Genomic DNA, 22,351 nt, shown 5'->3' on the forward strand with positions numbered 1-22,351 from the left:
TAACATTTTTACTTCTATTTTTCTTATCATCATAAGTAGTTATTAATAAAATAGTTCTTAACACTTATACATGACTCGGTGTGTTTCTTTTGTTGCTGGTACGTGACAATATAAAGGAGAAAAGTCAGCTAGGTATGACTTTTTCTACAATTTTGCATGATGAAGAGGACAGGGAATGTCCAGTGAGTTGATGAAATCATCCGTGAAGGAACAGAGGGAGGGTTAGATTCATTGTACCATTCGAAAACAATGTAATTGCCAAATGAATTCAGCAAGCCATCAATCTTGATTGGAATTGGAATTGGTTTATTATTGTCACTTGTACCAAGGTACAGTGAAAAACTTGTCCTGCATAACGTTCATACAAATCAATTTATTACACAGTGCATTGAGGCAGTACAAGGTAACACAATAACAGAATGCAGAATAAAGTGTAACAGCTACAGAGAAAGTAGACAATAAGGTGCAAGATCATAATGAGGTATATTGTAAGGTCAGAGTCTGTCTTATTGTACTAGGGAACTGTTCAATTGTCTTATATCAGTGGGATAGAAGCTGTCCTTGAGCCTGGTGGTATGTGTTTTCAGGCTTTTGTATCTTCTGCCCGATGGAAGGGGGGAGAAGAGAGAATGTCTGAGGTGGGGAGGCCACTTCAACTTTCCAGGGATGCAGCTTGGTACTTCAGGTTGGAGGTTGCCGGGGAGTCTTGGTGAGGAACAGTACCACATGAATGCCTGTACATTGGGGAAGCCTGAATCACTGCACCTGCTTACATGAACTGCAGGAAAAATAGATGAAGATATTTCTCCTCCAGAACAGTTTGAGTAACTTCTCTAATGCTTCAGTGAACAGTACATAGTGAGATGTGGCAGAGATTGGCAGCAGCAGCCTGTAATGATCCAGAGGCTAGGATAAAGAGACTGACCATGGCAACCTCCATGGGCAAAACAGTCCAGGCACATTTGTAATGTTGTGATTGAGGTTGCAGGAAGTCATAGTGAGGACCAAACCTTCAGTTTCAGTGTTGGCCCTTTAAATAATATGGTTGTAGGGAAACTAGGCTTACTAAAACCTTATTTTCTGTGAATAAGGTAAAGCTGATTTTTTTTAAGGTTGAAAATAACGCTGGAGACAAATTATGCATGGTGCACTATGATGCAAGTTGGAGGGCAAACAAAAATCCCTCTGAAAAGTCAGGAGCTGGATTTCCCAATGGGCACTAAGAAACCCAGAAATGGGAACAAAATTGGTCTTCTTCGGTTAAGCCGATTTTCAGCTGCACAGCGCCATTTTTATTTGGTGTTACAGGAATGAGCTTCTAGATCAAACATCATTTAACATCACAAAACGTAATGATTTATCTGTTCCTAGGACAAAGAATTTCCACCCCAGAAGACCAGATATGTGACCAGCACCAATGTTTTGGAGTTGTGCAAGGAATTTCTAGGTCCATATGCATAATAGGAAAATGACAAAAATATGCACTTCCTATCATTTTTGTTCATTTTGTACAATTCATTATCTTACTGGAAAATTGAGTAGTTAAATACTTCTCTTTTCAGCTGATCTTTCACAACCATTTATAAATAATACATTATTTCAGCATAGAAATCATAAATTATGATTAGCTATGACAAATTTTATTTAAAACATAGACAAAATAAATTAATTTCACATTAAGTTTGTCTCTTAATTTCATCTACATATTTTAGTAGAGGCTTTTATCAGGGCTAATACAAGCCTAAACTATTTTGTTATGCAAACCTCACATATTTTTAAAATTATCAGTAAGATACAAGTAGTCAATCCCCTCTTCATAAAAAATAAAGTTAAAATCATTATGTCATTTAAATCTTCCATTTCATTTTACACTTATTATTAATCATAAATATCTAAATTTTAGAAAACTTATTATTGGCTGCACTAATTAAATGCATTAACTGAAAATCTTGTCCCAGTCCATACAGTTGAAATAAGAAAATATACTTGTTCCCAAATAACACACATTGTGTACAGTGATCCACAATAACACCAAAATGATGCAAATATTAAATGCACTTCTTTATTGCAAAGTTACCTGTAGGATTCCAAGGTGTATCATCTGCACTTCTTCTCTTTTTGGATCTGGATTTGAAAACTGGATCATCATCATCAGATTCAAGTGATGGGTAAACTGGACACATAAGAGGAATCTATAGATATTCATTGATTATATTATGCAAATAAATCATTTCACTTTTGTGGCCACTGATATTCAGCAGCCAAAATCTGATTCCAAAAGAATATTTCCACATTTTCAAAATATCTCTGTATCTTGCTAATAGCATTTCTCTGTAAGGTAACAATTGTAGGTACAAATATTGTAAATGCCTGTATTAGATCCCTCAAACTCCTTTTCAATAAGAACAATCCAGCTTTTCCAGTCTGTCTCCATAAATGAAGTCTCTCATCCTTGGAATCATATCAGTAGGTCTTGTCCACACCCTCTCCAAATCCTTTAACAGTTTTCCTAAAGTGAGTTGCCCAGAGCAAATATTCTATAAAGGTTCATCACGAGTTCCTTGCTCTTGTATTAGCCTCTGTTTATAAAGCCCAGTATATTTTTTAACCACTTTCTCACTTTACAACAAACTACACACAGATATCCCCAGTACTCTCTATTCTTGTACCCCTTTTAGAATTCTGCCCTCTTGTTTATATTACCTCTTCGCCTTTTTCCTACCAAAATTCAACACTTCACATTTCCCAGCTTATTTTTCAAAGGAAGTACCCTTGCTGGCATTTCAGATTTTTGAGATGTTTTCTGGCAGGATGGAAGCAGTGATCTGGTTGTGGAGGAGCCTTACAACAGTGGCAAATTTATTTGGGTAGCCTAACATAAACACATAAGAAATGGAAGCAGGAGTCCCGTCAGGCCAGCTCCAACAAAATCATCACCAAACTTTCACCTCAGCACTACTTTCTTGCACTAACCCATATCCCTTCATTCCCTTAATATCTAAAATTCTATCAACACCTTTCTTGAATATACTCAGCACTGTACCCAAGCCTTCCAGAGATTTCCCTGGTCAGAAGATTGACTACAATGTTCTTGACTGCACAGCCAACACTATCTATCTGCCTGTCACTTGTTGATGTTTTCTTTCCAAAAGGTGGTATAGTTACCAGTTTCTTTCCTTCTGGAATTCTACAGGGCACTGGTGAGACCACATCTTGAATACTATGTAGTTTTGGTCTCCTTACCTAGGAAGGGAGGTACATGCCATAGAGGGAGTGAAGCTAAGATTCTCTAGACTGGTTCTGAGGGATAGAGGGATTGTCAGAGACTCGGCCTGTATTCTCCATTGTTTAGAAGAATGATGGGTGATCTCATTGACACACACAAAATTTTCCTACAGAGCTTAACAGGCAGGACGAAGAGAGGATATTTCCCTGGCTTAGGAGTTTAGAATCAGGGGCCACATTCATGGAATAATCAGTAGGCTATTTAGAAATGAGGAGAGATTCTTCACACATAAGGTGGTAAACCTCTGGGATTCTCTACCCTGAAGGGCTATGGATGCTTAGTCATACCTATTTATGGGTTCATGAAAAATAGAGATGTCTGGACAGTAAAGGAATCAAGAGATAAGGCACATGAAAATGATACAGAGGAAGAAAATCATCTGTGACCTTGATGAATAATGGAACAGGTTCAAAGGGCCGGATTGCTCCTATTTCTTGTATTCTAATATTCATGTCGCCATCAGCTGCACATTTAGCTTTGTAGAGAGCAATGATATCAATATTGTAAAATGAAATAATGTACATCAATAACCAGAAAAAGTAGTATAACCTAATAGTGTTATTTTGAGGAGATTCTGGGACAGAAGGATGTGGTCATGCATATACACAAATTTGTGAAGGTAGCAAACTAAGTTAATGAGATAGTTAAGAAAGTATTTGGGATACTTGGGTTTGTAAATAGGGGTTGTTAATATAAAAATAAATAAGGCACATTAAACCTTTATTAATTTCTATTAGATCTCGGATGGATTTTTTGTTTCACAGTTTTGAGCACCACACTTTTGGGTAGATGTCAAGACCTTGGAGGGGAACATTGGAACATTTACCAGGATGAAACTAAAAATGAAAGTCGTAAGTTACACAGAGAGTTTTGAAAGACTGTGTTTGTTCATAGGAGGTTAAGGAGGTTGATGAGAGACATGTTGAAAATCATGAGGGGCTTTGACAGATAAAGTCAAGGGAAAAGCTTTTCTTTAGCAATGGATATGTAACAGGTCAGATTGTGCTTGACCTGGCCCATGCCTCAGGAGAATACCTGCAATCACATTTACCTTCTGAAGCTAGCCCCATTGCTGTAGTTGTTCCACAAGGGGATGCAGTCTACAAGCAGCAACAGGTCACAGAAAGAGGAAACAAAGTTTCACTCATGGACTGCCCTGAAGCCTTTCTGAAAGCATTTTCCACTGTTGGTAAATGCCTGTGGTCAGAGATACTTGAAAGAGAAAAAATACTGAATTACATAGAAATGAAAAAAAATCATTTCAACTGCATTTGACTCATATTAATTAATAACATTAATTAATGGACCAGCACTAGAATTCCAGGGGTGCAGCAAGAGGTTACATATACCTGCGTCTGACCCCCAGCCTGTTCCATACTTGTGCCCTGCAAAGCACAAGCATGGTAGTCTGAAATGCACTGAAGCACGTGGCAGAGCCACCAGCTGAAGAGGAGCATGATCTAACCTAACTAAAGATCTAGAGGTGAACTTAGAAGAAATATCTGAGATCTGGTCTGTACGGACTAGCCTTTGTTCAGTTGGCTACAAAGGCAATTCATCTTTTGCTGCTGGAGGCCAACATATTGGGAATACTCATTACTTAAATGCATTTAGAGAGTCAGGACTACAAGGGATCATAACTAGAGCAGCAGAAAAATCCTAGTATTTAATTCATAGAGTCATATATCACAGAAGCAGGCCCCTCACCCCATCATGTCCATGCTGACCACCAAGTACTCATCTACACTAATCCCATTAACCAGAACTTGATCCATAGGTTTCTACACCTTCATTGGTATGAACACAAGATCAACTGGTGTGGTATTTCAGCATTCTATATTTAAAAGAATCTCACAGAATAATATTTGCAAGGCCTCACATAATACTTGTCCTGCCTACAGAATGGTGGGCTATATTGGCCTAGATTAATTACTAACTTAACTTTTTAATTACCCCTTTCTTTTCTTGCCCAATTTAGTGTTCAACAATACTAATCATATATTTTTCTCTGTCCAAGGGATAAAGAAAGCAGGCATTAGAATCCTGCTTCAAATTAGAAACAGTTCCCATACCTTTCTTTGATTGCATTAAGGTTAAGCCTATTCTAATTGAACAAAATATTCAATATGTTATATACTGATCCAGTTAGCATAAGCAATTCAACCACAGAGACAATAATAAACACACTCATAAAATAGTTTGAATCTCATTAATACTTTGGTGAGTTAAAGTAAATCCTAAACAAACCCACAGGGATATTTTTGGAAGATAGTGTTAATGATTAATTAGTGCATGTAATCCAGTAAATTATTACATAATGTCTGAATTTAATTCAGTTTTGCAGCAAATTGTATGTTGTTTACTCTTCATTCAAATGTCAGATACGTTTGCAATTAAGATGATAATTTGGTAACTTTTATCAATACATACTAAAGTTCAGAATATGTACTACATATAAATCTTAGACACATATTTCCTTTGAAATTTACATCCAGTTTTGATCATTATTCTAACATTTTGCAGGTGGAGGTTACATTGTCATATAACCATGCAGGCTAACACAAGGGGACATAATTTTAAGGTGATTGGAGGAAGTTACAAGGGGGATGTCAGGGGTAAGTTTTTTTTTACACAGAAAGTGGTGGGTGCATGGAACGCACTGCCAGCAGAGGTTGTGGGGGCAGATACATTAGAGACTCTTAGATAGACACATGATTGATAGAGAAATGGGGGGCTATGTGGGAGGGAAGGGTTAGATAGACATTAGAGCAGGATAAAATGTTGGCACAGCATTGTGGGCCAAAGGGCCTGTACTGTGCTGTAATGTTCTATGTTCTATGTTAACTTATCTGCTGTTTGGAAATTATGATATTGTGGCCCATGCTGATCAATACAGTCAAAATACAGAGTAGAATGATTTATACTTTAGAGTACAAACTTTCTGCAATTAGTTCACAGATTTGCTTACATGAAATTTGAGGAATTTATCTTCCCCAAATCAACTAATCAATTGCCATCATGTAAATGAATGAATCAAATTGACATAGGAAAGTCTGAACAATGGTTAAATCATTACTGTTTATCATTGTTTAGATCTGGTATAGTGGGGAATTGTTCTGTCATTTTGCATTGACCCTCAGTTCTAATTTTGTGATATAAATTTGAAGGATATGGTGGGAAAAGGGGAATGGTCAAAATGAACCAACTTGAAATCTTCCATAAGAAGATTGAAAGATATTGACGACTGAGGAGAAGCCTGAAAACTGTTTTATGTTTTTTCATTGGGTGTTGCTGCTGCTTTGTAACATGACACAAGGCTATAAAAGAATGCAGATTAATGCCAAACACAACATGCCTTATACAACCATACATGTAAATAGTGAAAAGAATAACCAGGCCAATTGACAGGCCAACAATGATTGCCAAATATTCTGGCAGTGAACTTCAGAGTTCTACACTTGCGAATTTAGTTAATCAGAACTTCTTACTAACAAGGAAACATGGATAAATCAATTTACTTAAATTCATACATAAAATTTATATGCCTACATTATACTTTATTTCAAAACTGGTTAACCTTAATTAAGGGTGCAAAACTATTTTGAGTAAAAGCAGTCAGCTGACAGCTGTTCTTTGCTACTTCATAGCATTATTTTACTTGACTTGTATAGCTGTTGGGTCACTGTTATTTATCAAATGTTCTTACCATAATCAGAATCTTTGAAGCATGCTCCAAGACTGTCCTGATCTTCATAATCATTAATGTCAATAGTGCTCTGAGTAGTGCTTTTGACCAACCGTTTCCCTGTGTGCTTATTAATGTTGCTACTAGTTTTCTTTGATCCTTGATTTATCGAAGAGCTATTTTTAACTTGGTTACTGGTCCATGAAGTCTGCAAGCAAGAGTCTGAGGACTGAAGATTCGCCATGGATAACATGCCCTGGATTGCTTCCTGTGTGCTTGGTGAGGCTGGAGGTTGACTGAAAGAGAAGGAAAAGAACTCATGTTTTTTTTAATCAAAAGTAAAATAAAAGGACACAGTAAATGCAGGTATTTACTTTAATTATTACAGTCTGATTAAACGTTTGTACAAAACATGGAACATAAATACTAATATAAGTTACTGAAATTACAAGAATAATAGGTTTATAATTGGCTCAAATTCTGCAAGGGAATGCATGGAGGTTTATAAGGAAGACAGTTGGAATTACCAGTATTTGCCTACATAAGTGTCATTAAGTTTGAGATTCCCATGTACTACAGAATTCTGAACTCTTTGTACACCTACATTGGACTCCTCATGGAGTCTTCACTACTTATATTGGGAACTTCATCTATGAATGTTGTCCAGTTTGTACATGTCTCAGGAACAGCAAAATAGCTGTGAGGAACAAATATTGAATTTAGGTTATTTACATTTTTTTTAACAAATTGAGCTTTGTTGAGTATTCTCAAGTTTTATTACATTTTTCCTGTTATTTTAATTTTTAAAACTTCAATTATTCCATTTTTAATAATTTTTGAATGTTTCTTAAAGACATGCATAGCTTTTGTCCAGTTTGACAGCTGCCAAGCCACTTAGTCATGTTATCAAAAGTTTCTTTCAGCTGTTTTGTGGTTGAGAATTATTCTGGTCAGGACAGCATCACGATGAACAGGTGGGAGAATGCTGGCAACAAGTTCTGGACAATTACTGCTTTATAAAAGGATACTAGCTTGAGAAGTCATTTTCTTGGTAGATTTTTCAATTTTTATTGAAAAATATGATTTTTTTTGGCTGCTCTCCTTGGATCATTCCATCATTGTGGGAAACTGCTTATTATCACAGGGAGGAAGTCTCTCCATGGGAAACATGCATCCTAACTTGAGGCCTACCATTCCTTATGGTGCAATCCTTTCAAATCCACTAATGCTCTTAGCTCAGCTTCATAACTGTGATCCTTATAAATACTGTATCTATATGCTACATTAAAGGCATTGAAGGTAAAAAAAAAATGTCCTCAGAGTGCTATGGCTGTGAACAATTTTTTTTAAAGTTAAATTTTAATTTGAGAATTATGCTACTCTCCCAAGCTACAATATTATAGGATAAGTTTATATGGCATTTGTTTGAGCATTAAATCCAAAACACTAAATAATCTCCTGGCCCAATTACATTTGTTCATTTGTTATTTCAGATCAAATTAATTATCAGTCAGTTTTATACATATTACCTGTGCATCCTATACAAATTAATATTTCTTTAAATCCATTTTCATTATACTAATATGTAACCTCAAACATTGCAAGTGGACGATCAAATATTAAATACAAAGCAATTTAAGATTAAGCAAGTGTCCAGATCATGAAAGGGAAGCAGATAAATTATGTAAGCAGTATGATGATAAAAATCATAAGCCAATAATGGGGATTATATCAATATAAACTATCAATTGCACACTTATATTGGAATCCAAATGAAACCTATAGGTGATATTAATATCTTGACAGCAAGAGATTGGATCCACTCCCCAAGAGCGTGCCAAGTGTGGTTCTCATTGTAATGCATGGTTTCCAATCTGGAAGGTTGTAATGGGAAATGTACCACCAATTCTTTATTGTGCAAAATGGTAAGAATTTATTATTTACATCTATTTTAAACAAGTCTCAAAGTGCATTTCACATTTCCCACGAATATGTCAAATATTCATCCACAATCATGTGCACTTAGTGTGCAACATAGAAGTGGATGTACACTGGAGTTCTGCTTCTGAAATTTGACTTCATTGATGTCAATCTCATTAATTTTAGTCCATGCAATTGAGGACACATGACTTACCCTATCTTTCCTTTTTTGTGAAATCAAAATAAAGCTCAGAAAAATGCAAACTACAAGTAACTGAATATTAGAGTCAAATAAAATATATTGAACTAAAATAAAATCCAAAAATTTTGTAAGTACTCAGCAGGTTAGACAGCATCTCCAGAGAGAGGTGGTGAGTTAATGCTTTTGGTCATCAACTTGAAATGTGAACTTTGTATTTCTTTATTTCTCTGCACAAGTGCAACATGCCTGCTGAGTACTTTCAAAATTGTTCATGTCAGATTTCCAGTATCTGTGAATTGTTGCTTTTCTCTTGGACAGAAGTATCACATCAGTACTAGTGAGCTTATATATAATATTTTCTATTTTTATGACGATGTGTACTTTGGTCATGTTTTACTATCTGAATTGCTTTCTGTTCAGCTGCAATTATTGAATTTAACTTGTTTGGATATTATTAGTACCTGAATTCAGTGATGTCATAGTTGGTGGCTTTGGCTACTTTAACGATTTTGCTGCAAAAATAATTTGATAAGATTTTGTCAGGTTAACTGTTTCAATTAACTAACTGTCTATTTGATTTCTCTTAAATAGCAAAACAAAAGTGAACAAATCTTAATTGTAACAAATCAAATTTATTAAATGATAGCGGTACAGGAAACCTATAACAAAGAAATAGCTTATTTAAAATAGCCATTATGATTTACTACCAAAATGCAATTTATCAACCCTCTAAATATTCTTCCTTGATTTTTAAAGCTGTGGTTCATACCTGTTTCCACTGTACTCAAGGCCTCCAACCTGTTTGCTTGCCTGTAGCAGATCCAGTATTCCAGCAGAACTACCTGTTTCAGTCGTTTTTTCAGTACTGGGATCTGGCTTTGCCTCAGTATCAATATGAAGTGAATCTTCATCAGTTGAGTTGTCATCCTGCAGGTGAACCCACAAATGAAAATACTAGAATAAAAAGAAATTGCCAACAAAGGTAGAGGTGGCAGTTCACTACCACCTTCTCTGGGGTAATAAGGGATGGCAAAAAATGTTGGCCTTGCCCATGGCACTCAGATCCTGAAAATGATTTTTTTTTAAATTATAAAAATGCCAACCAAGGGTATATATCAAGAAATTTAAAAATGATTTATTTCATCCCTTACAATTGCTGGTTAACATTTTTAATGCAGTGACTATGGCTTTAAGTTTTATAATTTTGTGAATTAGACAGATCAACTCTGCCCCCTGTTGATTCCCAAGTTAAGACAAATTTGCTGCATTTGAAAAAGTATAGCTGAAAAGCTCGTCTATTTCTTCAGGAGATGTCAGATCCATTTTATGTGATCAGAATCACTTGCAGGCGATATTTTTCACAAAAAGTGCTGGAGGAACTTAGCAGGTCAGGGAACACCTATGGAGAGAAATAAACAGTTGATGTTTTGGGTCGAGACCCTTCATCAGGACTGGAAAGGAAGTGGGCATAAGCCAGAATAAGAAGGTCAGGGGTGGGGAGGAGCACAGGCTGGCAGGTGATGGCTGAGTACAGGTGATAGGCGAGTCCAGATGAGGGTGGAAGGTAGTTGGGTGGGGGAGGGTGTAGATGTAAGAAGCTGAGAGGTGATAGGTAGAAGAGGCAAAGGGCTGAAGAAGGAAGAATCCAGTAGGAGAGGGCAGTGGAAGGAGGTGGGGAATGGATGGCCTGGTCATGAGGGAGGGGGAAGGGGAAAGAAAAGGGGGAGGGGCCACTGGAATGAGGGAAGACAAAGTGGGGGGGAGGGGAGGAGGGAGAAAAAAGGGGAAAGAAGAGGGGAGGGGTTACCAGAAGTTAGAGAAATTGATGTTGAGGCTGTCAGGTTGGAGACTACCAAGGCAGAATACGTATGAGGTGTTGTTCCTCCAAACTGCATCTAGCCTAAACATGGCAGTAGAGGAGGCCATGGATAGACATGCCAGTATGGGAGTGAGATGTGGAATTGAAGTGGCTGGCCACCGGGAGATCCTTGCTTTTGCGGTGGATGGAGCGAAGGTCCTCGACGAAGTGGTCACCCAATCTGCATCGGGTCTTACCGATGTAGAGGAGTCCACACTGGGAGCACTGAATGTGATAAATGACACCCTCCGATTCACAGGTGAAGCGGTGCCTCACCTGGAAGGACTGTCTCGGGCCCTGAATGGTGGTGAGGGAGGAGGTGTAGGGACAGGTGTAGCACTTAGTGCGATGCAGGTGTAAGTGCCAGGATTCTTTCTCTTTCCCCCGCCCTCATGATCTGCCCATCCATTCCCCACCTCCTTCCCTTTATTCCATGGTCCACTGCCCCCTCCTACTGGATTCCTTCTTCTTCAGCCCTTTACCTCTTCTACCTATCACCCCTCAGCTTCTTACATCTTCCCCCTCTCACCTGGACTCACCTCTCACCTGGACTAACCTCTCATCTGCCTACATGTGCTCCTATCCCTCACCTGACCTTCATATTCTGGCTTCTGCCCTCTTCCTTTCCAGTCTTGATGAAGGGTCTCGACCCAAAACACCAACTGTTTATTTCTCTCCATAGATGCTGCCTCACCTGCTGAGTTCCTCCAGCACTTTGCATGTGCTGCTCCAGATTCCAGCATCTGCAAAATCTCTTGTGTCTAAGTGATATTATTGCCAGTGAAGCTTTAGTTGACAATGGTTGAGCAATGTTACTTCCACAAGTTATCAGTGAGTATGTGCCAACATACCTGGTTAGAACAGTGCTGAACCAAAGGTTCCTTCATTTCAACAACTCCAACACTCTCTTTGGTCTTTGTTAAAACTACAAAACAAAACAAAATGTATAATCAGTCTCCTGTGTCAGAAAGCACCATATTGACCAACAATTCCATTCTTCTTTATGATCTAGACATTTCACATCCTCCCAGTTTTATGAGGACAGCACAGTTCCAACCTCATTTGCTTTCCATTACAAAGATGTATTTTATATTTTTGCCACATAAATCATTTCCACACGAGTCCCAGGACAAGCACTGCCAAACAATTATGCATGCTTCTGATGCTTCCGGGCTCGACTATGCCAATGCTTTGTTGGCCAGCCTATCACGCACAAACTACAAATACAATGACTTACATTTCAGTGTGTGCAAATATAGAAGGGTAAAAAGTACATCGTACATGTTAAGCTTCTTTTAGGAGCAGTCTTCTTTCTTCTGATAGGAAACTCATCAATCTGCAATTCACCATCATCTGAAACATACTCATATTCATCTCTCACTGGCTTGGGTTTGTCTTCTTTAATATTTTGCAAACAGCCGAACACATTATCCGTTTTCACAGATTTAGGCTGCGTTTTCACTCCTTTACAACTGTTGAAACAAAATGTTTAGGCATCAAAGAAAAAAATTCACATATTGTCAACAGAACAAAGCAAATTTGGCTACATACTGTGAAATCAATTATCATTAATCATTTCTATGGTAATTTATAAAGAAATATCAAGGGGACTACTTTGGACAAGTACGATGATTGTGACACATGATTAATCTGTCTATAGTTTTCAATGTAGGTAGGATAACAACCCTTGTGCTGCATGCTCACGTACATAAATGTTGTGTGCAGCTAACATTAACCGTTATTTATTAACTATCCAAGGCAGAAAAGGGAGTTGCAATCTGCTGAAGAATGTATGTGTTGCTTTACTATGCTTCTGTAGATCATAACGAGTAGAAAAAATTTCCCCTGCTCCCTCATTACATCTGCGGTCTTCCTCATCTTTGACTGGGGCCTCTCTTTACCCTTGCTGTGATTGCAGTTGTACTCTCACCACCATCAACCCCACTCTGATCTTTACCTTCCAACCTCAGCGAAATATGACCTCCTAAGATCCAATAACAAGATTCTTTCCCCTCATAAAATACAATCCCTCAAGCCTCAACCTTTAGAAGATAAATCATATGAAACTGAAGCAGGAGGATGCTATCTTGCTCCTCGTGCCTGCTCCACCATTCAATAAGCTCATCACCACTTTCGTTCACTAACCCCATATCCCTTGATTTCTTTAATATCTAAAAGTATATTGCCCTCTGTATTGAATATGCTTGGTAAGTGAGTGACCCCTACTTACAGGCACCCCATCAGCTCTGCATCATAAGAACCTTGTATAATTTAATGAAATTACCTCTCATTTTGCAAAATCAGGAGAGTATAGACCAGTCTGATTAACTTCTCCTCATGTAACAAACCTGCCAATCTAGGGATCCATTTGGTGAACCATCATTGCCCTCATTCTATTGCAAGTACATCTTTCTTTGGGTAGGGACACCAGATGCAATATTCCAGATGTGGTCTTAGCAGAGCCCCTAGACAACTGGGGCAAGATGGCGCCACCTTTATATTCAAATTCTCTTGCAATAAAGGCCAACATATCAGTTGTCTTCCTCATTGAAAATTAACATGCAAGTGTTGCAAACAAAGATTCCTGTACAAGGACATCCATAAATCCCTGAACATCAACAATTTCTAAATTCTAACCATGTATAAAAATTGTCCATTTCTATTTATTCTACCAAAGTGACGACATTAATTTTTCACATTATATTTCATCTGCCAAGTCTTTGCCCATTCGTTTATCCCTCTGACCAATCATCCTCAGAGTCCACACTTCCTTTCAGTCTTGTATCATCAACGAACTTGAACATGAGCACTTTGGGTCCAGTGGCCATAATTATAATAGTTTTAAAATAGTTACAGAGAAGGATACCTCCAGTTCACAGGTTAAGATCCTGAAATGGGTCAAAGCAAATTTTGGAGCCATTAGGTGGGATCTTGCAGAGGTTGATTGGGCGAGATTGTTTGCAGGAAAAGCAGCATCTGCCAAGTGAGAGGTCTTTAAAGTGTGATGTCAAAAGTTCAGGGCCTGCATGTTCCTGTTGGAGTGAACGGCAAGACTGGCAGGTTTTGGGAACCATGGTTAACAACAAATATTGAGGCCCTGGTTAAGTAAATGAGGGAGTCATACTGAGCATAAACAATTGGGATCTAGTGAATCTCTTGAGGACTACAAGAAGTGTAGGAGTGCACTTAAGAGAGAAGTTAGGAGGGCAAAAAGAAGATATGAGAAAGATCTGGCAGGCAAGGTGAGACAAAATTCCAAGAGATTCTATAGGTACATTAAGAGTAAAAGGGTGGTTAAGGAGTGAACAGGCCCCCTTAAAGATCAGCATGGCCATCTGTGTGTGGAACCAAAGGAAATGGGAAAGATTTTTAGTGAATATTTCTCTTCTGTTTTTACTGTGGAGAAAACGATGGAAGCTAAAGAAAGGGGGGAAACAAGTGGTCTTGTCTTGGACCACATACGAATTGGCAGGGAGGAGGTCTGAAAGTTCATTAAGGTGGATAAATCCCCAGGGCCTGACCTAGTGCATTCTCAGACCTTGTGGGAAGCTAGAGAAGAAATTGTGGAGGCCCCTGCAGAGATTTTTGTTTCATCCCTGGCCACAGGTGAGGTTCCAGAGGCGAGTGGCTAATGTGGTACCATTGTTTAAAAAGGGTAGCAAAAATAAACCAGGAAACTACAGGCTGGTGGGTCTGACATCAGTGGTGGCTCAATTGCTGGAGGGGATTCTGAGGGACAAGATCTATCAACATTTGGAGAGATGGGGTCTGATTCAGGACAATCAGCTCGGCTTTGGGAGTGGGAAGTCGGGTCTGACAAATCTCTTGGAGTCCTTCAAGGAGGTAACCAAGAGGGTAGATGAGGGTAGGGTAGTGAATGTTGTCTATATGGACTTTGGCGAGGCATTTGACAAGGTCCCTCATGGCAGGCTAGACTGGAAGGTTAGATCACATGGGATCCAGAGGGAGATAGCGGATTGGATTCATAATTGGCTCAGTGGTAGGAAGCAGAGGGTGATGGTCGAGGGTTGTTTCTCAGACTGGAGGCCTGTGTCTAGTGGTGTGCCACAAGGCTCAGTGCTGGGACCTTAGTTGTTTGTAATTTATATAAACAGTTTGGATTGGAATGTACAAGGCGTGGTTAGTAAGTTTGCGAATGATACTAAAATAGGTGGTGGTGTTGTAGATAGTGTAGAAGGTTATGATAAGTTACAGGGGATCTTGGTCAGCTAGGTATGTGGGCTGAGGATTGGCAAATTGCCTTCAATCCAGATAAATGTGGGGTATTGTATTTTGGGAGATCAAACCAAGGTAGGACTTATACAGTGAATGGTAGGGCCCTGGGGAGTGTTATGAAACAGAGGGACCTAGGAGTGCAAGTACATAGTTCGCCAAAAACAGCGAAGGGGTTTGGCATGCTGGCCTTCATCAGTCAGGGCACTGAGTACAGGAGTTGGGTAGTTATGTTGCAGTTATATAAGACATTGGTGAGGCCCCACTTGGAGTATTGTTTTGGTCCCCTGTTAAAGGAAAGATGTTATTAAACTAGAAAGAGTGCAGAAAAGATTTACTAGGATGTTGCCTGGGCTTGGGGGCCTGACTTACAAGGAGAGGTTGTGTACACTAGGACTTTATTCCTTGGAACGTAGGAGATTGTGAGGTGACCTGATAGAGGTATATAAGATCATGAAGGTCATAGACAAGGTGAAAGCACAGAGTCTTTTTCCCAGGGAGGGGGTGCTGAAAACAAGAGGACATAGCTTTAAGATCAGAGACAAGAGATTTAAAAGGGACATCAGGGGCAGCTTCTTCAAGCAAAGGATGATGTGTACTTGGAATGAGCTGCCAGAAATAGTGGTTGAGACAGGCACATTCGCAACATTTAAAAGCCATCTTGTTAAGTACATGGATAGGGGAGGTTTAGAGGGCTATGGGCAGATGGGACTAGCTCGCTGGGCAACACAGTTGGCATGGACAAGTTGGAATGAAGGGTCTGTTTCCATGTTGTACGACTCTATTTTACTTGATCTCCTTGATCCACTGATATAAATACTAAACAGCTGGGGACACTGGAAGGAACCCTGTGGCACCCCACTGGTCACTGCCTCGCAACCCAAAATTGACATTTAAGATAAGATTTCTTTATTAGTCACATTTACATTGAAGCACACAGTGAAATGCATCTTTTGCATAGAGTGTTCTGGGGGCAGCCCGCAAGTGTCGCCACGCTTCTGGCGGCAACATAGCATGCCCACAGCTTCCTAACCTGTATGTCTTTGGAATTTGTAAGGAAACCGGAGCACCCAGAGGAAACCCACGCAGACATGGGGAGAACGTACAAACTCCTTAGAGACAGTTCCTGGAATTGAACCCAGGTCACTGGCGCTGCAACAGCGTTACACTAACCACTACACTACCATGCCTGCTGTTATTCCTTTTATTCCTTTTCTCTAATTTCTGTGCATTAAGCAATCCTCAATACACATATCTCCAGTCAAATTTGCTCTAATTTTGTGTAATATCCTGTATAGCATCTTATTGAAGGTCTTCTGAAAGTCCAAATCCACCGCATCAATCAGTTTGCCCATATCTAATCTGCGAGCTACAACCACAAAAAACTCTAACACATTTGTGAAACATGACTTTCCTTTCATGAATTCATGTTGATTCTGCCCAATTCTTTTATTATTTTCTAAGTGTCCTGATACCGTTGCCTTTGTGATAGATTGCTGATGTAAGACTAACTAATTTATGATTCCCTGTTTTCCTTCTCCTTTCTTTCTTACATAATGGAGCTGCATTTCTCAACTTCCAATCTGCAGGAATCATTCTGGAATCCATGGAATCTCTTACAGCCTGTTTTTGTAACTCATAGACCTATTTACATATTCTACTTTCCCTTTTCCTTGGTAGGCACGGTAGTGTAGCGGTTAGTGTAATGCTATTACAGCGCCACTGACCCGTCTTCAATTCTGGCAACTGTCTCTAAGGAGTTTTGTACATTCTCCCCATGTCTGCATGGGTTTCCTCCCAAATTCCAAAGACATACAGGTTAGGAAGCTGTGGGCATGCTATGTTGGCACCAGAAGCGTGGCGACACTTGCGGACTGCCCCCAGAACACTCTATGCAAAAGATGCATTTCACTGTGTATTTCGATGTACATGTGACTAATAAAGAAATCTTATCTTACCTCTTATCCTAACTTACTTTCCACGATCTCCAACCTCCCCAGCCCCCAGCCATTAGATTCAAAACAATTTCCACATTACCTTGCCAGGCTGCATCTGCACTACCACACTTCTCATAAAAAAGGGCTAACATCTCACTGAGCAAGTAATCACTACACGCAACAACTTGTCATAACAATTATGAGAAGAAATATACAAATAGGAGATAAGTGGAAGAAAACTGGTCTCAGGCTTGAGGATTTTAGTTTGAAAATATACTGAAAAGTAAAAATAATAATGCTTTAGATTTAGTGACAAATAAAATGAAATTAAAATTTGCTGTTGTATCTAATGGTTTAGATGACAAAATTGAGGGAACACCTCTCTACTTTTACAAAATCTAGGCAGAGGTTTCATGCTATATATAAAGTTTTATGCATCCCATTACAGGATGCATCCAGAATGAAAAAGTAATGAAAAGGTACGGTGCAGATTCTCCTGTATGTCTAAGCATGAACAGATGTAGTTTTAGAGAAGGGACATAGAGAATTTTTTGCTGGAGTTGAGTGGATTAACTAAAGCCCAACAGGAGCTTTTCATAAAAATTAAGTTTATGTAAAGGATTAACTTATTTTCATTATTCAACTGTATAGTTGATATATTCAACTGAGAGACAAACTTAAGATAATCACAGAAATAATTAAAGATTGGATTAGATAGGCAGTTGGAATGTAGAATTCTCTATCATAAATCACTACTAAGGTTGAGTTCTTAACTTCTTTAAGAGTAGAATTAGTTCATAATTTTAACAAACATAATTTTTTGCCTCCTGCGAACTAACCTCACTGCTACTGGAAACCCTTTTTCTTTATTTACCAAAGCCCATCAAGATTTTGAACACCTATATAATATCTCCCTGTAAGTGTCCTTGCTTTGAGGAGAACTACCTTATTTTCTCAGTCTCTCCATATCATCAAAACAAAAAGACTTTAAACTCCTGCTAAGAATATCAAGGCCCTTGAGATATTGCAAGGGGAATTGACTGGAAAAGTGTGATGCTCAGAATTTGTTGCAATATTCCCATTGACGGTCTATTGGAATGGCTAGCGTGAGTGGTGGGGCTGGGAATTGAAGCCCAGCATTTGGGGTGTGGGTGGCCAGGTGACGTTGGGATCAGGGAGACCAGCATGGTACCCTAGGGAGAATGGACTGGCATGAAGAATTGGTGGGTGGGCGATTGGGAACAGAAGCTGGGGTGAAGAAGTCGATCAGAGGTGTAATGGTTAGCAAATACTGCGGGGCGCCAGTCGGAGGATCAGTGGTGCTTGGGATATCACCATGTGTTTGGGAGGGTGAGGGGTAATGCTTTTAGGACTGTGGTGGGGGAGCAGGTCTCCCAGACTGCCCGAGACAGCCCTGGAACTGCCCCAAGGTGGTCTCAATTTCCCCTCCATGTTCCAAAAGCAATGATATCATTATTTACCCCTGTGATGTGGAAATCGTGCAGAAGTCACCAGAGTGGCTCACAACAGGAAGTACCCAGTCAAATTTCTCCTGGAGTCATGCTCCTATCTCCAGCTTAATACCTCAGGAAACAGAACTGGCATCTTGGGCACAAGTTTGCATTTTCCCCAAAGATTTGCAAACACTATTAACTATCAAATGAATTCATTTTCAATTACATAAGCACAAAAATCTGTTATAGATTATGGCAAGGTTTTGGTTAAAAATGTCACTCCTCTTAGTATGGCAACTTTTACAAAGTACAAAAACATCAATGTTGTGTAACGTTTAAACCTCTGAATAAGGTTCCGTTTTAAATGCTACATTTGTTAGTTACATTAACTATGCAGTTAAGTCCATCAGTAAAGCTTTAAAATCCTTGGATAAATCAAATACAAATGAGGATACTTTTAATGTATTACTTAAATCACAAACCTGAGCAATTTTTTATTAGTGAAGACCAACTTGAGCTTGCTGTTGTCTTTGCTTCCTGTCAAAAATGATTTTTCTGATTTTGTATCTTCCATTTTTAACAGAGAATCTGGTTTACTGTTCTAGGAAGTAAAGAAAGTGCAGCTGTGAGTTATTTTTATTTCTAAACAGACATCATGTCACCTAATGATAAACTTAATTTAGCTTTCTTTTTGCTGTTGTACTATTTTCCAAACCATTGTGAATGTTTAATGACATATGAAAATAAATTAACATCTAATATTTTCATATTAACTATGGCTCAATAAGAGCATACCTGCTTCTGAATTACTTCTGGGTTCTGGTCCCTACTCCGGAATTTAGATTCAGAATTCCAGGTTGATATTGCAGAACAAACTGAGGAAGTGTTCCATACTTAGAGATGCTAACATACAAATTCAATTTCATATTGCATGTCTTTCAGCATTATGAAATTGATTTATGGAATAAAGTCAATGCATAAGCCAGTTGTAATTCTACAGTGTTCTTACCATGTAATGGGACTTTCAGTCAAGCACAATGGTGCACACAACACATCTACACACCAAGCACAGAGACAGATAAATGATGTCAATCCATGCGAGACCCTAATCAACAGATCCACAATGAAGTTGAATCATGGATATGTAACAAACTCCCACTGTGGATATCACACAAATGTAAGCCTTAATGTCAGGGATTGACCATGCATCTGTGTTATTTAAAAAAGGCATTAATTTCTTGCAGATCCATTGAGGATGGAGTTGAAAGGGAGCTCACTTCACTGCATAGAGCTGAAGGTACAAGGCTGGCATGGCAGCCTTCTATTGCTGTTTCTTGTGGATGTTACAGTTGTATTCTGACTGGGCTTCCAGCACAATCAGGGACCACAAAAGATGGGCTGAAGGCAAAACCATTTGCCAAAGGAGGTAGAAGGTGGGGATGACCAGAAAAGCATATCCCCAACAGGTGTCATACTCCTGTCTTCAACTCAATGTGGCAGGAAACACAGCAGGCGTCTTGGACAAATGGACTTGTCAGGTTGGCAGTTTCCTCCAAAGGTTTGGAGAGTGACAGATTGCACTCCTGGGACTTGAAAAGCCACATGCAAACATGGAGCTCTTTGTGAGTGGATAGGACTTTTACTCCCTGAACACATAGTTAGTGTGTGACTGCTAAAAGTCACGGTCAGCACCCCATGTGTGTGAGAGTGCAGGAATGGGACAAGAGGGCAGGGGACTAGCTGGTTTGGTCTTACTTAGAGCCAGTAAGGACTCAACAGGCTGAATGGCCCCCTTTGGCTATGTAACCATTCTGTGAATTCTGTGGATCTGCATACATGGCATAATCCTGTGACAATTTCTAGCACCTGGCATACTTCAGCTGCTGCACCAAACAGATGGATGGCCTTTGGTGGATAAAGGACATCCTCTTTGTCCTTGACTGCACACTCCAGTCCAGACTCCTGGAATGTGGGCGGGGCAGTGGTGCAGCTAATGGAGCCACTGCCTCACGAGGCCAGAGACCTGGGTTCTATCCTGACTTCAGGTGTCTTCCATGTGGAGTTCACATGTTCTCCCTGTGACTATGTGGGTTTCCTCCGGATGCTCTGGTTTCATCCTACATTCCAAAGATGTGCGGGCTGGTAAGTTACTTAGGCACTGGAAATTGCCCCTAGTGTATAGGTGAATGGTGGAATCTGGAGCAGAAGGGGGGAGTAGATGAGAATGTAGTGAGAATATAAAATGGGATTAATGTAGGATTAACGTAGTATGGTTAGTTGACATCAGCGAGGATTTGGTGGCCAAAGGATCTGTTTCCGTACTATCGCTATGACTCCTGGTTGCATGGATGGCACAATTGTAATCTTAGCTAGAAGGTCGATGGAGAGTGTTTTGGGATTCTCAGAGTGAGATTCCATGTCTGGTCCACTTGGGGCATCCTGTGGTATTCTCCATAAAGTCTCATGCTTCGTCACTACCTGCAGCATGTTACATGTCTTGTGATAATGATGCCTTGGCCTGCTGTGCTGAAGTAGGAAAAAGAACGGCAGGGGAAGGAAGGGGAGGAGGAAGGCAGTAGAGAGTGATGAAGTGAGGCCTTCCATGCTATATTGTCAGGGTGGGTGTTGTGGTACTCCAGTTCACCCGAGGACCCCCAACTCCACTCTGGATACAGGGAGTGAGGCAATTCACTCCAGAATGCAGCAAACACTTGCCACCAAGTGGACCTGGAACTTTAATTGGCAAGTTAGGGCACCGTCAGTGTGGCGGTGGCTGAAATATCCCAAGACGCACAGGAGATTCACACTCTGTATGCCCCAGGTGATCTCCCAGGTGGGACTTCAACAGGTTTTACAATTTTTTGCTAAAAAAAAGTCAAATGTTTCCAGGGGTTTCCATTTTTGATTCAGATTTCTAGCATCTACATTTATTTGCTTTTTATTAAATGCTAGCCTTATTATCCAAAAGAAAAAGAAACTTAATAAACCTGCTTCTTCTACCCTTAATATTGTACTTTGTATACTGACATGTATATAGTAGTCCTTGAAATTGGTCTATATTTCCTCAATTGTTTGGATGGCTGCCAAAGAACTAAAGCAAGATAGGTCAATTTCAAGCACTAGACTGCATTTTAGACAGCTATTCTAAATTTGACAATACAGAGCACACAGAAGTCCTGGGTATTATTTCATCAGTAAATATTAAAGATGGATTTACATTTGATTTTTGAAAGTCACTTGCTTTACCTAAGTATTAGTGCAGAACACCACACTGCTGACAACACTGAGATGTTTGATGAGCTGATCCCTTTTCACACAATAAAGCAATGATTTCTTAATCAGGCCAAACTATTCACAATACAATTTTAATTTTGTTTTTGGACAATTGAAAAAGAAAACCTGAAATGTAATATATCCATAAACTTCAAGTTCTAAAGGTGAAACTACAGTGCACTAATTATTTGTCATCTCCTTGCAAAAGTAATACAAGAGCCAATTTTCCTGTGTTTTGTGTCCAAAAGAAAGTTTCTCTCTTGGCCACAAAGAAGAAGCAAACAATGTGAACACCTACAAATTCCACTTCCAGTCCCCCTGCACTCCCCATGCTGAAGAGTTATTCATTGTGATGAGTGTGCCTGCAACCAAGGGAGTACCCTGCTTACCCATTCTGTTTCCTCAAAGGATGGAAACCATAGGAATTTCTCTTCCCATCTCCACCCCCCTGAAGTCAGGGCTGCTTATTTTTGTTACAGACCTAAAGACCCTGATGCCAGTAA

At 39.4% G+C, this 22,351-nt stretch overlaps 1 protein-coding gene across 5 annotated transcripts in view; it reads right to left on the minus strand.

Moving 5' to 3' along the window:
• The window catches only part of phf2 (PHD finger protein 2), a 106,077-nt gene that overhangs the window by 16,176 nt on the left and 67,550 nt on the right, over window positions 1-22,351 (minus strand). For 4 of the 5 annotated variants that reach the window (XM_052017966.1, XM_052017967.1, XM_052017964.1 and 1 more), the window contains 7 exons: window positions 19,058-19,176; window positions 12,233-12,423; window positions 11,803-11,876; window positions 9,863-10,020; window positions 9,555-9,605; window positions 6,993-7,267; window positions 2,078-2,173 (listed from right to left, as the gene is read on the minus strand). In XM_052017966.1, the coding sequence (XP_051873926.1) occupies window positions 2,078-2,173; window positions 6,993-7,267; window positions 9,555-9,605; window positions 9,863-10,020; window positions 11,803-11,876; window positions 12,233-12,423; window positions 19,058-19,176 (964 nt within the window). The remainder of the gene's footprint in view (window positions 1-2,077; window positions 2,174-6,992; window positions 7,268-9,554; window positions 9,606-9,862; window positions 10,021-11,802; window positions 11,877-12,232; window positions 12,424-19,057; window positions 19,177-22,351) is intronic. The other variant, XM_052017965.1, reaches the window with a different exon arrangement.

This window comes from Pristis pectinata, chromosome 6, assembly GCF_009764475.1.
Source record: "Pristis pectinata isolate sPriPec2 chromosome 6, sPriPec2.1.pri, whole genome shotgun sequence".
NCBI classification, from domain to species: Eukaryota; Metazoa; Chordata; class Chondrichthyes; order Rhinopristiformes; family Pristidae; genus Pristis; species Pristis pectinata.